General features: G+C 35.9%; 1 protein-coding gene across 4 annotated transcripts in view; it reads left to right on the top strand.

Annotated features, from left to right (window-relative positions):
* NLN (neurolysin) overlaps nucleotides 1-15,066 on the top strand; it is a 36,509-nt gene that overhangs the window by 9,275 nt on the left and 12,168 nt on the right. Inside the window, exons 2-9 of one of the 4 annotated variants that reach the window (XM_063321275.1) lie at nucleotides 1,161-1,213; nucleotides 1,776-2,032; nucleotides 4,510-4,658; nucleotides 10,117-10,224; nucleotides 11,059-11,088; nucleotides 11,683-11,785; nucleotides 12,517-12,677; nucleotides 14,038-14,173. In XM_063321275.1, coding sequence (XP_063177345.1) covers nucleotides 1,795-2,032; nucleotides 4,510-4,658; nucleotides 10,117-10,224; nucleotides 11,059-11,088; nucleotides 11,683-11,785; nucleotides 12,517-12,677; nucleotides 14,038-14,173 — 925 coding nt within the window. In that variant the 5' untranslated portion in view covers nucleotides 1,161-1,213; nucleotides 1,776-1,794. Of the gene's footprint in view, nucleotides 1-1,160; nucleotides 1,214-1,775; nucleotides 2,033-4,023; nucleotides 4,245-4,509; nucleotides 4,659-10,116; nucleotides 10,225-11,058; nucleotides 11,089-11,682; nucleotides 11,786-12,516; nucleotides 12,678-14,037; nucleotides 14,174-15,066 lie in introns of those variants that run through there. The other 3 variants (XM_063321276.1, XM_063321274.1, XM_063321278.1) reach the window with 3 other exon arrangements.

Genomic DNA, 15,066 nt, shown 5'->3' with positions numbered 1-15,066 from the left:
CAGGCTTCATTTTCAGAGTTAAATTATCAATATGCTGGACATGGATGTTTCTGTATGCCAATAGAAGGGAAAAGTAAACATCTTGTCTCCACTGGTATGGTAGGATTTGAAGAAACTCTTGTAACACAAGGGAAAGAAAATTCTTATCATAAAGTGTAGATAGAAATGTTGTCTTTCGTTTTTGTCTTGCATAAAAATTATTTTGGCTAGGCTATTTCTAGACAATTTCTCTTACAGACAAGTCAGACTCTTAATAAAAAGTCTTGCCTTCAAACAGAAGCCCTGCATGTGGTTCTTTTCAGATCGTTGGCGTTTCACTCTTCTGCTTTGTTTTTCCTTCAGGCTAAAATTGCCTATCCTTTTATGCATGCTCTCTGCATTATATGCCAAAACCTATCTGAGCACTTATGAACATACCAGACGGGTTTTGCAATAAAATTAATACAGGTACAGCGGCTAGCATTAAGATAAAAAGGTATTTAATATAAAAGTGTTATGTAAACATCCCTTTTAGTAGCAAGCTCTCTGTGTGTGTTCTTGTATTTCTTTAGTTACAGTTGAAAATTTTAAGTTGTCATTATTGCCATAACAACATATGATTATTATTTTTTTAATTTATGCAAGTGAAATAGGGAGGCAGATAGTAAGTCTCTGCCAGCCAGAGATCTTCCTCTGATGCTTCTATGATCCTCCTGTGATACTGAACACTGCAGCAAGTTTTACTCCTTAAATGCAAGCTGTCTTTTAATTAATATCAAATTATCTCCCTCAGCAACTACTTCATATGTAGCTGAGCTATTAATGTAGTTGCCATGTGGACATCTTGTTGACTGTGTCCCCAGTCAGTTGGCCTGAGTCTGTATCCTTCTCCTTCGTGCAACCAGGTTGAGTGTTGGTTTGTTGGGGTGGGAGGGTGGAAGCCTCTATTTCTGAAGCCAGTATCTTATTAACTTATGTTTGGATTTGTTGGTCCAAGTCACTTATTTTTTTTAATAGTGTCAAAAGGTTAGTGAAAAGGCAGATATTAATTGCACAACACACTAAGATCAGTTACGTATGTAAACTTTTCTGCTAGCCAAATCGGAAATATAGTTGATTTATATAATCAGGATTAATAGTACATAAATTACAATAAACTTATGTACCTCTTCTGGCAATAGAGTGAAGCTGCAGCTGTCTATTTAAACTCCACAACAATTAAAGACATTTTCAAGTGAGTAACAGCTAGATGTTTTCCTCCCATGGCTGATTGTGTTGCAGAAATCCTGTATAAATATAAAATTATTTGTTATAATGGACATGACCAAATGACTTTTTTTTGTGTCTTGTTCTGTGCATCTCTGCAGTTCTTGGTCTTCATAATCCACAAATCACTCTGTGGGTTTTATTCCTTGTCTCAAAAACGCAAATACTGTCTGTTTCTGCAGAATTTCAGTAACTGTAATTCTGTTTTTCTTAGAAGATTGAATAGTAACTTAATGTTTCTGGTTTTCTCAATACCAAAGTTTTTATCCCTGCCTGCACTTAGTCATCCTCTAGATGGAAAAGGTGGAAGACAGACCTGTGATTTATTTAAAATTAGACTTAATTGATAAGGGTGATAAGGTCTGTGTATGGTCCTGGTGGACAAGCTATGGCTCTAAAAATGATTTTGTTCTTGTTTCTAAAAATATTGTGTAATTATTAAAGGCCTGGTGCTTTTTTTTTTAATGTTTGCTGTAAACTACCTCTTGAACTAGAGTCTTGCTAGGCAAAGATCATTTTTGTACTTTCAGGTCCATTGGGCCACGGCTTATGTTGAGAATGACATTAGGAGCAGAAATTACTAGCCAGCTCAAGGCTTCTTCATACATAGCATCAGGCCGAAACCTTTTGAGATGGGACCTGTCACCAGAACAAATTAGAACAAGAACAGAAGAACTAATCAGGAAGACAAAGGATGTGTATGACAGTGTCGGGATGCTTGATATTGGAGAAGTAACACATGAAAATACTGTCCGTGCCTTGGCAAATATAGAAGTGGAATATGCAGGTCAGTGTATGTTTTCTGTGATTTTTTCCATAGGGCATTCCACCTGCACTTAAAGAAATACTGAGGAAAAGATAGTGGTTCCTTACAGTTCTGATCTGTGCTGTTCTTGTGTAGAATGTGTAGAGGACTCTCAAGGGTTCTCTGGTTGTAATAATCTTTCAGGACCGCTAAGCAATATGTAACATGATCAGCTACAAAGTTCTGCTGCTTTATTCTAGAGACAAAAATCAGCATTATCAAAAACTGTGCTGTTCATCTCTTTGACACATCCAGAGAACTGCATTGTTCACCTGTTTTCTTTTTGCATGTAATGCTCCACAGTTACATTTTTTCCAGCTCTGTACAACCACTAGGGGACAATGTGCAACAGTGTAGACTACAGCATCTGTGGTATGCATAGTACATTCAAGCCTGATAAGCAATGCTTTTTTTGGACGCTGCAGAATCTCAGACAAGCAAGTCAAATGGAACAATGGAAAGTGGAGAAAATGTGATGGTTGAGAATGGGGGAATTTTTGAATGTTTTTTTGGAAAGAAGGCTGCTTTACTTGCTCACTTCTATGTTATGGCCTGCAAGGCCCTGAAGAATCCAGGGACAGGTGTTGGTCATGCAGTCGCATCTAGATTGCTCTGAATGAATTATCAACATGTGCCAATGTATGGATGGATTTAAATGGTCAAACACAGGTCATTCAGTTAATTTGTTAATAATTGTCAATCAGAGGAGACAGGGAAAAATAAACGTGTGTCTCCGGTGGCTTTGTTCTGAAAAACTTGTCGCATGGTGGCTGCATGACTCTCAAAAAGTAGTCAGTGTAATAAATGTCAAATTGTCTTAAATCCTCTAAAAAATCTGCAGTAGCAACAGGAGTGCTGAAGATGGCCGACTTAGCTTGGAGCAAAATCTTGGCCTAGGAAAAAAGAGCAGCCTGCAGCTCAAATGATTGTACTGTAATATTAGTCTGGCTTTCACATTACGTGGGATTACAGTTTAGGCACATCCAGTGAATTGACTGGTATTGATGCTGGCAGAAGGACTGAATAATCTTCATCCAAAAAGCATCCTGACAGATTCAGTTTTAATTGTACCAACATATGTGGTCTAATTATTGTAAGCCTTTTCACCAAGATGTAAAACTCTCTGCTTTAAATTAAATTAGAAGGAAAATCTGTATTTGATTCAGAAAATAGTGGCCATCAGCTTCTCAGCATAGCCACCAAGACTTGCATCTTCTAAGATGTACTTTTTTTCTCTACGTGCTATTCCAGTAGTGGGTCATATTTAAGCTTTTAAAGCTAATCTTCAAAATTGTATGTGAAATTAGCATGACTTACCTGTGAAACAGCCCATGGCATGTGATAAGGATGTATTACCATAGCAAGACTTCCATTAGAACCCTGGATTTTTAAGTCTTGTGTGTCCCTTTCACATGTACGTGAAAGACCTGTGCCAGTAACTGGAACTCATTATCTGAAAAGACACAGATGACAACAGGGCTTACATTTCACTTGGAAGCTGCCAAAGCTCACTTCATCATTTTGAAACATCTTGGCATGAGGACGGGGACAGGGGGAAGTTTCTTATGGACTTCCAGAAGAACCATATGCCCATGTTTGCATTCCAGAGGTTTCTGAAGGGCTGAGAGTATCTAACGGTTTGATAAAACAACTTCGGATTACATAAAATTACAAAGCTTTAGATCACCCTCAAATATTGTTACTCTAAAGTGTGCTTTTGGGGAGGTGGAGGGAGGGAAATTACAGTTGGTTTTGAGTTGAGTTAATTCAGCTAGTCATAATGATTCATTTCCATTTTAGCACTTCTATTCAATGCCATTATAAGATGCGATATTCCTTTAATAAGCAAGAAATTATTTAATCTCAAAAGTGTATTCTAAAAAATTAGTATTGCTCAGCTTCTGATCTCTAGAAGTTCAGAATGTGTAGACAGCATCTTCTGTATTTGCCTTATTGTTTCTCCTTAAACACAGAAGAGAAGATGGGGATTTGACACTCTTCTCATAACAATGTAAAAATAACTTCAGGACAGATGGGCCTCTTTGAAAGACAGAGCTTTTCACTTTAAATGCTAACATGGAAGCATCTGTGCCAGCTATGAAACAATGTCAGTCTTCACTTACAAATGGTTCATCTTTCAAAAATCATGTGTCATATATATACACCTTTCTGTTGACTTTGTTGAAGTAAGAAGGTAAGAGAATTAGGCTTGGGTAACATGATAGTTTCTTGTAAAATGTTTATTTGTTATAATGGTGTGCAGTTTTGTCCTTTTACCTATTCATTTTTTACCTTATCTGTAGCCTCTTTATTTGCTTTAAGCCTGATCAGAAGTTGCTTTGAGTACTTGTTGCTATGTCTTTTATAAATATCAGAAGGGGGAAAGTTCCTTACTTATCCTTTAACCTTAAAGCATTTCTAGCCTTCTGTGTAAGTGTTCATTGCTTTTTTTTAAACAGTGGAAAGAAGCATGTTGGATTTTCCCCAGCATGTCTCACCTGACAAAGAGGTACGCTTAGCAAGTACAGAAGCTGATAAAAAGCTCTCTAATTTTGATGTGGAGATGAGCATGAGAGAAGATGTGTTCCAGAAGATTGTTTATTTGCAGGTAAATCATGATGATATCTGCATAACTTGTGGAAACGTAGATAAAATTCCAGCAGTGAAAAGCTGTTCTCTAAAGTTAGTATCCACAGCGCTTTTCAAGATCGCCATCACTGCGTGTGTTTCCTCTGTGTCTGTACCAGTCAAATCTTTCCAGTGGGACACAGCTATACAAAGAGGCTATGGTTCCATAAAAACTTAAGCCAGTGTAACTTGGTGCTCCCACTCTTTGCCTCTCATGTTTCCATGTGTATATCCTTCTCTGTCCATAGCTTTGACTTTTGTCTAATCTTCCAGTGAGCTGGTACAAGGAAGCTAAACTAGCAGGAGGAAACCCGTCAGGAAAAATAAAATTTATTGTTTTCTGCTGGTCGAGCTCCCTGAACTGGTTTGTCCAGAGCATCACCAATGGGGATGGGGCGGGAGAAAAGAGACAATATAGCAATATATTTAAGTTGACTTATACAGCTTTTGAATTTTTGTCCAAAACTATGCTTTATTGAAGTTGTTGAGAATTTTAAATTTTAAAGTTGAGTTTTAAGTTATAAAAGTTAATGAGAACATATAACTGGGAGTTATATGTTATATGGGACCTCCAAAATTACCACTTTTGATCTGCAAATTAGACAGCTACATTGTATACTTGCTCCTCATATATTGTTTAAGTCTCAAAATAAAGCAAAGTCAAAAGATACATTTACTGTTGGACTGTTTCTATCCCTTTTTGGTTTCTGTTTAGTTTTCATTCTAATTGAGCACCTACCTTGAGGTATCTTGTATTTTTCATTTGCACTGTTCATTTTGTAGCTCAAACAGGAAGAATATTTGGTTTTGTTCAAATGCATCTGGTGACGTTTAGTAATAATTCTCCAAAAGTGTAATTTAAAGGTAATGCAAAGAAACTATCTAATGCGAAAACTAAATATATATATAGTTTGTCCATCCTTCAGATGTGACTCTTCCCTTTCAATCCCACTAATTTTTAACCTTGTGATGCTGGTAATATATTGGAGCACTATTTCTTGGAGTCATTTGTGCTTTTTGCGGCATTAACTGGGAACCAGAATAATATTTGAAGCACTTTAATAAAGTGCCTTCCAGTATCATTGTCTTCTATTGTTGTATTTTCTAGGCATATTTTCAAGTGTTCTCCTCTAGCAGGGTGGTGTTGTTTATGTGTTTGTGGAGGTATTTCATAGACCCATTTTGAAGACCTTCTGCTGTGTGTTGGTAGATAGTCCCTTGTATTGATTTTCTTCCCTTCCCCCGGCTCCCTGTGCCTTACAGGGGCCTTCTCCAACCACCCTGCTCTGTTGCTATTAATTAAATGGTTTGATATGTATTTATTATTTGCTGTGATTTTCACCACCTTCCAGTGTAGTATACACAGATAAGTTTAGGGATAATATGCCATATCTGTGTATTTCTAGTTTACAGGAATTTCTGATAGTAGCTAGTGAAAACTGATTGCTGTTATTCACTAGTATTACTTTCTTATAATATTTTTTTAAAAATCTTTTTCATTTGGTGCTTTCCTACTTAATTTTCCTCTGCAGCAATACTTGGCTTTTATAACAGTTACAATTGTTGCTTAAATCTCCATTTTATTTTTCAGAGATTTTTCTTGGCTTAGCTGCAGCATCCAAGCATCTTTTAGTGTTAGTTTTCCAGAGATGCAATCTTTGAGCCTATGTCAAATTAATAATAACTATGAAAGTCGTAGCAGTTTTTGCTGTAGTACAGATGTGAAATGGCTAATAGTGCCAGACTGAACAAGTCTTGCTATTTCCAAATCACAAACATTTTGTTAATTTTTGCTAAATTTGTAATGTTTTCTCTTGTTAGAAACTCTTAGTTGAAAAATCAGGTTCCAGGAGTATATATATAAAAAAGAAAAAGGACTTCCACAAACAGAAATGTTTTGCTGAAATCATTTTATCGGTTTAAATGAGCCAGTAAAACATTTTGATTAAATCAGGTTTTTCATGGCCTGAGGATTTAATAATTCAGGTATGTTAATTCAGTTTCATGATTCTGCACAAGGACCAGATTAAATTGTGGTGAGGAGACTGAGGGCGCTCATATTCCCATGTTATTTATCATACAGTCAGTCCACTCAAAGATTAGTAAATCTGCTTGATATCAGTGACAACCGGAATATTTTTCCTCCTTTCAACAAGGCCTAAACTCTTCTAAGTTAACAAGTGTTTAGTATTCTTCCTAAATTCTGCTTTATTTAAGAACTCTTGATGGTGGAAGATGTATGAGGGTTTTGAATTTAATTAAAAAAAACAACCACTGAAAATAATCTAGTCTCTTTTTCTTCCCCACACATTAGGGGAAAAAATTCCTGCATAAATTTGTTTTGTTGAATGTGCTTCAGATCTTATTCTTTAGAAAACTTTTGTTTTGGGGTCTGAAACTTGGAAAAAAGGTGAATTTGGGAGTGAAACTATCGTTTTAAATTCTATTACTCCTAACATCCACACACGTTTGCAAGCAGAGGCATGCTTAAGAATGTTGCCAATCTTCTGCACCCACACGCCCTCAGGAAACAGCCTGATGTAAACAGCTGCTGCGGTTTTTGTTCATGATATTCTAAGTAGGTTTTGTTTCTTACTCTGTCTGAAGATTTCTTCATGGAATAAGGTAGCATGGTTGTCCAAAACAACTATGAAACGATATATAAAATCATCAGCCATGACCATTCTAAAACTTCTGGAAAGTTCCAAAATTTCATGTATGTAGTATATTTGAAATGAGCACTTCTATTGTGGAAATGATCAAGGAAACACAGGATGGTGTAGACCATCCTGACCAGGCCGAAGTTCAGAGATGACCGTGGAGCACAGTTGGCTCCTGTGCCTGGGAGGGTTTATACGCGTGCTTGTCCTTAAAGATCTGACAGGTCTTTTTGAATGTGTATCATCCTTATCTTAAACATGTCTGTGATGCAGATAAACATCACAAAGGCTAGAGACTAGAAGCTATTGATTTCTTTGAAGTGTATGGAGAGATGTATAGTCATCCAGAGAACGATGAAGAACACTTCATTTTCTCCTCCTTTTTCCCAAAAGAATCTTCACTGGCTTTAATGGCTTAAAATTAGTGTTTGTGAATTCCCTTCTTCTTCCTAAAATCTTTGCTGGGTTTGGGTCCAGGAGATTTTCAGGAGCATGACAGTTCCATATGCCCACTGGAGGGGCTGGGAGATTCCTCAGAATACCTAAATAACTCAGTGAGACTTTTCACAATACTCTGTCCTTAACTGTTACTGTAATAAAAGCAGTGTCTTCTTATAGAGGTTAGAGTACTCTGTTTTTTTCTTGACCTTTCTATTTTTGAGCCTTGTGGCACAGTTAGCACACTATAAATGTTAATGTAGTGACAGTGTCTGCATTTTTCACCTCTATTGTTTTGAAGTTGTGCTTTTCCTATCGCACTAGTCTTAGGCCAGAAAAAAGAACCCTGCAATTGTGGGTTGCCCAGTGGAAAAACAATAAGTGAAAATTTGTATTGTTACAGATATTTTTGTGCTAAGTATCACAGCATTGACACTCCTAGATGTAGTGCTTGGTAGCATAAAAATCTTCATGAAGCTGCAGCATTTCAGGGAGTATTCTTTGCCAGAAGCAAAGGAGGAAGGCTGAGTGTCACAGGGAGTAGGGTAATAGCATTCTTTTTATCTTTGTGTTGTGAAATATTCTGTGTGGCTTGCCGTACGCATTTATCACCCGTGAAGATGGAGATGTGAGGTTTAACTTGCAGAGGACAGAGGGCATGATTTTCTTCCCTTATTTGCCTTCCAAAAGGAGATTTCCACCATTTACCTCGTTTTATTTAAGAATAAAAAGAAAAAAAAGGACAACAGCCAAGTGCTGCAAAAAAATCATGGTGAAAAGTACACCATGCAATCGCATGGCTCAGTCATCATTGACTTCAGCTGCATGATGACCTATAATAGTTAGGTCATCCTTTCTGAGTGTATGGATTCTTTTAAAAATCGTCTGTAAACAGATAATATTAAAAAGAAAAAATTCATCGTTCATCATATGACATATCGGTTAATTAGGATAAATCTGCCTATTGCTGTAGAGAAGTTAGTTTATCACCAAGTGAAGTGATTGTTATCATTTATTTCACTGGACTTAAAAATTCTTGCATGTAGACTACTGATATATGCGTAAGAGTTTTAGGCACAATTGTATTAATGCTTAGTCTGACTGTAGCATAATGCTACTGGGACTTGTGACTCTGCAGAGTTAAAACAAGGCTAAACTGTTCTAAGCTCTTTCAGGGTTCTAAAAACCAATCTTCACTAATTTTTTAATCCTATATGTAGGGTACTGGTGGGAGTAGACATAGTTTATGTGTTATTGTGTGGATTATTTTTAAACTACAGTTGGGAAAGTATCTGTTTCAGAGTTTTTATTCTTATTTATTTCTCTAAGAATACAACTAGGTTCCTGTCTTATATTTTCTTTTTAAGGAAGAGAGGTAATTTGCGCTGGCAGGTCATTAGTTGACAGTTGTACACAGTTGTGTAACTCTTTCATAAAATTTGCATGTTTCAACGTCCTTACTTTTCAGAGGTGCTAGTCAAGAATTAATTGTATGTAGGTAAGCTGACAAGACGGTTGTTAAGACAAGTCAGAGCGAATTCCAACAGCTTCATATTTGAAGGTGAACTTAAATAGAATATATGCTTTTAAACAAGTACTATAAGTTAACACCTTTTTTAAATGTTCACTTTTAGATGAGGGAAGATAAAATTGGAATGTGTACAGCATTATTTTCAGCTTAGGACAAAATGGCAAGTTTCTGAATTAAACAGTTATGCTGTAGTCAGTTTGAAGGAAGACCCTTACAGGACTGATCCATGTTCTGTTACAACCAGTATCTTGCATCTTAATGTTGGTTGCTTTAGGAAATGACTATTCAAGAATCTTCATAATGGCATTTCACAGACATAGAAATACTATTTTATTTGTTGTTACTGATTGATGTGTTCTGAAAGAGCAGATGTATATGCTCAAACCTTATGCCATCTGATAACCCTCAATGACACATCTAATCTTTTGGGGTCTTTTAATCCTTCAAAGTTTTATGGTACAGTGTTACCTTATAGCACTAATTTTCTTCAAGTATGTATAAGAAAGCTTTCTCTACAGAAAAAGCTTAAGTGCACTGTACCATAAAATAAAAGGTCTTGCCATTATGACAGCATGTAAATGTGCTGAGATACTTGGTAGAAGAAAATTATTTTAAACCCATGCTACATCAATATAAGAACACAGTTGTTTAAGGTAACTGTTTTTGGAAAGTCCTTCACACTAAAATCTGGGATGTTCTTTTTTCACTATGGTGGTGTTCTAAAGAACAACCCTGTTCAGACCCTTTTAATGCTTGGTATGTTTCTTATGCCATCTTGTAAATTTGATTATTCTGTGCTGTCATTTCAGCAAGTCTGCAATCTTGAAAATGTGAAGCCTGAAACAAAGCGATATCTAGAGAAATCGGTTCAAGTGGGAAAAAGAAATGGACTCCATCTTCCTAAAGAAGTGCAAAATGTAAATATGAACTATTAGTTTATAAAGCAAAGGTGACAAACTATTGAAGGGATGAAATAATGGTTGTATAGCTGTACTAAGCACGTATTTGAACTTTGTGCATTTGGACCTGCTTAATTACTGCTCTTGTCTTAACTGTTCTCAGATCCAGATCCATCCTTTAAACTTCATTCACCTTAAGGTTTTTAAATTAATCTGTTAGACACTGATGGTACTCAGTCAATAGGGGTGGTATGCATCACCTCTCCTAGCCTTCCAGAGTAGAAGAAGTTTATCTGGAAGAATTTTGTTATATATTCTGATTACAGAGGATGCCTAAGTTAGATAGATTCTTAGCCAAGAGACCTCTCAAAAATGTTATTTGTGAGTCCAAGCTTCAGAAGTATGTATACTTATTACAAAGAGACAGCTATTTTAATTTCAATTATTAACCAGTGTTGTAAAATGTGTCCTGAGACTTTAGCATTTTGACTAAAAACACCTGAGGTAGCTTAAAGGGAGCACAAGCCCCATTAAGGGAGGATTTACTTGAGCATGTAAAAGCACTTGTCACTTATGAAAATCATGAAGGAAAATTGTCAGCATCTGAGATGCTGACATGATTCTCTTTAAATTCTGAGTGATGTTGTATAACAATCTTGATTTGTGACTCTTGACCTTTGTAGAAAATAATCATTCTTCAGCCACATCCTTCAGTTAGTGGGAACGGTTTCATGCGTATTTGCATTGCTTAAGGGCAACTGATGCCTCTAAAGGAATTTTGAAATACTTTATAAGGAGACAATAGTTGAATTACATTTAAGTAAAAACTTGACTAATGATCATCTCTGCCAGGTTTTGTATTTGGTGTGTATTCTTCTACTGGTAAGTACTGTGTTTATGTTAACTTGACAGTAAGGGGTAGAGACATGCTATGAGATATATTAGAAACTGTTTCAGATGGATGAATATCAGGATTTTAAAAAAGATTTTGGAATGGTCTTGTCTGGGGTGGATATTCTCTTCTTTTTGCCATACCTGTACAGTTTCAAAAGAGTGTTTTTTCAATAGGTTGCATATATTTTTACTCCCTTGATTCTCATTGATTTTAGTGGGTATTTTTACACTTAAAACTGTAATTTAGGCTTTTCAAATAAAACAAAATAATTGAACATTAGCACATAATGCTGTTCAGAGAATATACTTATGCGTTCAGTCCCCTCTGAGTTGAGAACACAATTGAAATGTTGTCAGAGCAGTAGAAACGATGTTTCTCGGGGCCCAAAGGAAGACAAAAGGGAGACTGAGGGAGAGTGAAGCATGACGCTACCTGCCGCATGTTACTTGTTCAGTGCTGGAATTCACTGTCAGATAGTAGAGAGCCTATGTGCAAAAAGTGAAATACTATTCATGTGCAGGATAGTAATTGCCAAGTTTGATATTTGTTTTTCCACTAAGTTCGGTTTATACCTGATACAGGAAATAAAGACAATGAAGAAAATATTGAGTGAGCTGTGTATAGACTTTAACAAAAACCTGAATGAGGAAAACACGTTTCTTGTATTTTCTAAGGAAGAACTTGGTGAGTAGTATGCTTGCTCTTTCCATTTCTTCAACCTTCCATTTTTACTGGAGTAATCTTTTTTGACACAGTGAATGATAGGGATGATCAAGTGAAATTCTGGCTGTTTTCTGCTCTTCTCTGTTTCCTTTTTAATCCTTTCCCAAAGTCAGTTTAGACTTACCCTTTGCAGGTGTTCATGATTTCTTCATAGATTTGTGCTTCCTGAAGTGTTTGCCTTGCATCAAGTTAGCATATCTGTTCTACTTTTTTTTTTCTCTTAATTTTACACTTCTCAGCTTCTTTTCTTGGTTCTCCACCATGAGGCAATCCCCGGTGTATTATATACATTGCAATTATTGGAAAAACTTTCTGTCCCACAATGTATTTTAGCTACTTCAATGATTTAAACTGATCCAGAGATTTACTGTGACAGAGAATTTGGGGATTCAGTATCTGAAGAGCATGGCATAAAATGTGCTTTGATAACATCACAGACTTTTTTTTGTCATATTCAGTTTTTATCTGGTAGCTTTACATATATTTCTCTTTCATCACAAGTGTTTCCAATTTTTATTTTGCATGGTTGTGATTTGAAAAAGCTTTAGCAAATAGTTGTAAAAAGAGGGGCTATTCCCATAGAGATTTCCGATGTCAAATTAGATTGCAGCAAAACAAATGCAACAATCTCACAAAAAGAGAGGGAAGTGGATAATTCTGGTAAACATAGTTTATTAAATTGCATTCTATAGAAGGCCTTCCTGATGACTTTATTAAGAGTTTAGAGAAGACTGATGGAGACAAATATAAAATTACTTTAAAATATCCCCACTATTTTCCTGTCATGAAGAAGTGCTGCATTTCAGAAACCAGGAGAAAAATGGAATCTGCCTTTAATTCGAGATGCAAAGAGGTATGTTGTATTTTGACTGTTCTACAGGGTAAAGGCAGAGTTGAAAATTGATCTAGGCATTCAAATGTTAGATTTGAGTTCAAATATACTCTCAAGTACTACGAAAATCAAAACTTGCCAGTGTAATCTTTAACAGTTCCTTGTTCCTGTTTATTCTGATATCTAAAGACCTTAGAAGTTGATCATCCACCTGTGTGTGTGTGTGTACATATCCTAAAGTTTCAGTGGTGCTGTTAATAGAAGTAGTATTTTGCTCTTTTGCCAAATTTCCCTACAGTGTTCTGCAGCTACTTACTTTCCTCCCAGAGAAGGACATCTGATCGTAGCTTCTGTAGTACTTTGGGATTCTTCAGAATGAGGGATGTTATTTAAGCATACGTTTTAATTATAAAATACAGGTGATTAGATGAGACATTAACACATTGCATATTGATGAGAATTTTAATGACATGTTAAAAAAAAACCCTCATTTTTACAAAAGACTGATTTAATTATCTGAAAACTAACTGGAAACATACTTTATAAAAAGAAGAAATAATTTCACAAATAGTGTGTTTAACACTGATGAGACCAGGCATCTAGACAGGTACAAAAATAAGAGGATAGAAGGAGTCTCATTCAGGCAGTTTTGCCAACCATTTATTAGAGAACAATGGCAGGGTTGAGCTTTTATGCTGGGAAATGTGAAGGGTACAAGATAAGATAAAATGGCACCAACAACTGAACACTCTGCAAGTCAGAGGGATTTGCTGTTAAAACTGGGACAATCTTTGAACGTAGTGCTTGGAAAAAAAAACCTCCAGTTCTGGAAAAGTGAGATTTTTCAGGGAAAACCTTTAGCACAGTTACATTTTCAGCTTCCCAAGGATCCTCCACCACATTTAGGTCAGAGCCTGGGGTTTTTGTGTTTCAGATCTTTCTCTATTGTCAAAGTGGCAAGAGAGGGAAATTTGCGAACAAGCTTTGAATGTTGGCACAGTAGTTTTGCAGTCTGTCTTCACGATCTAATAAGCAATTAAGCCTGCTGTCAGCCATTTCCCTGTTATCTTTCACATTTAAATGATTGATAAAGGAAATAAACTCTTTGCAACAAATATTTGTTATTATCCTAAAAAGAAATGGTATATCTTTTGATTAATATAAACAGATAAATTATAATAGGGAGAGTAATGACTCAGATTAATGAGAAAACTAGCTACCTGCAATCAAATGCTGTGACAAAAGAATTGCAAGAATCTAGCTAAACTTACATTATCCTATATTTATATCTAAAAATATTTTATTTTAAATGTTTGCTGTTTCTTATGTTTGCATGCGTTTTCTGGTTTCACTCTACAAATTTGCCTCTCTTCTTTTCTAGGAGAACACAAAAATTCTTCAGCAATTGCTTCCACTAAGGGCAAAAGTAGCAGAGCTTCTTGGTTACAATACACATGCCAACTTTGTTCTGGAGGTAAACACTGCAAAGAGCACAGATAACGTAACAGCCTTCTTAGGTTTGTTCTTATTTATAAACAATATTTTTATATCTGGTGTGGCAAAATAACTCCTTGGCCAAGATAAATTTAAATACATAATTAAGTCACAGTGTCCATCATGTTTAAATAGAAAAGGAATACTCTGTTGCCTCTGTTCTAGCATATATGTATATATATTATTTTTTTTAGACCATAGCTGTACAAATGTAATTACTCCAAAAAAGGGAAGCACGAGACAAATCTGAAAATAACTGCTTTGTGACAGCAAATATAGGCAAGTGGTTGTCTTTCTCTGCCCCAAAATGCACTTATGCTAATTTAGAACCAGAATAATGTGCAGCCTAAGCAATTTCTTCAGTTCAAGAGGCTGCGTCACAGTTGCAGCTTTTCATTCCCTTAGGTTAGCTGCAATTTTTTTGTGCCTCTGTAGCCTTAGTGTCTTTTTCTGATACAACTGCATTACAGTCTGTGATGATGCAACTTCCATGATCTGAATTAAAAAAATAAATCTGGAATGATAGATTAAATTTGGATTTCAAAACCCCTCTAATGGAATTTGATCTGAAAACAGAGATACCTTGAAAATTTTAAACAGACCATTTTATGAATTTATAGTCATCCTGTTGAACCTCAGTGGGCTCGCTCTTGTGCATAGACTTAACCTCTACTTTCTGGAATTATGTAGTTCCACAGAATAGTATGTGTTCCTTTATTAATGTGTCCTAAGAGACCACTTAGGATTGTATATTGATATATCATATAAATAAACCCCCCAAAATAATTTCGTACAGCAATAAAGTCTGTTTGGTGGAGGTTCACCTGTGCCTCTTAATTAACCTATAATTCTGAGACATTTCTCCTGTTGTGGTATGAGCTTAGCTCCATATTTGGCAATACCAATTATTCATATG

Source organism: Chroicocephalus ridibundus, chromosome Z (genome assembly GCF_963924245.1).
Source record: "Chroicocephalus ridibundus chromosome Z, bChrRid1.1, whole genome shotgun sequence".
Taxonomy (NCBI): domain Eukaryota; kingdom Metazoa; phylum Chordata; class Aves; order Charadriiformes; family Laridae; genus Chroicocephalus; species Chroicocephalus ridibundus.
Note: the sequence above shows the minus strand (reverse complement) of the source record. Positions and strands in the feature narration are given on the sequence as shown.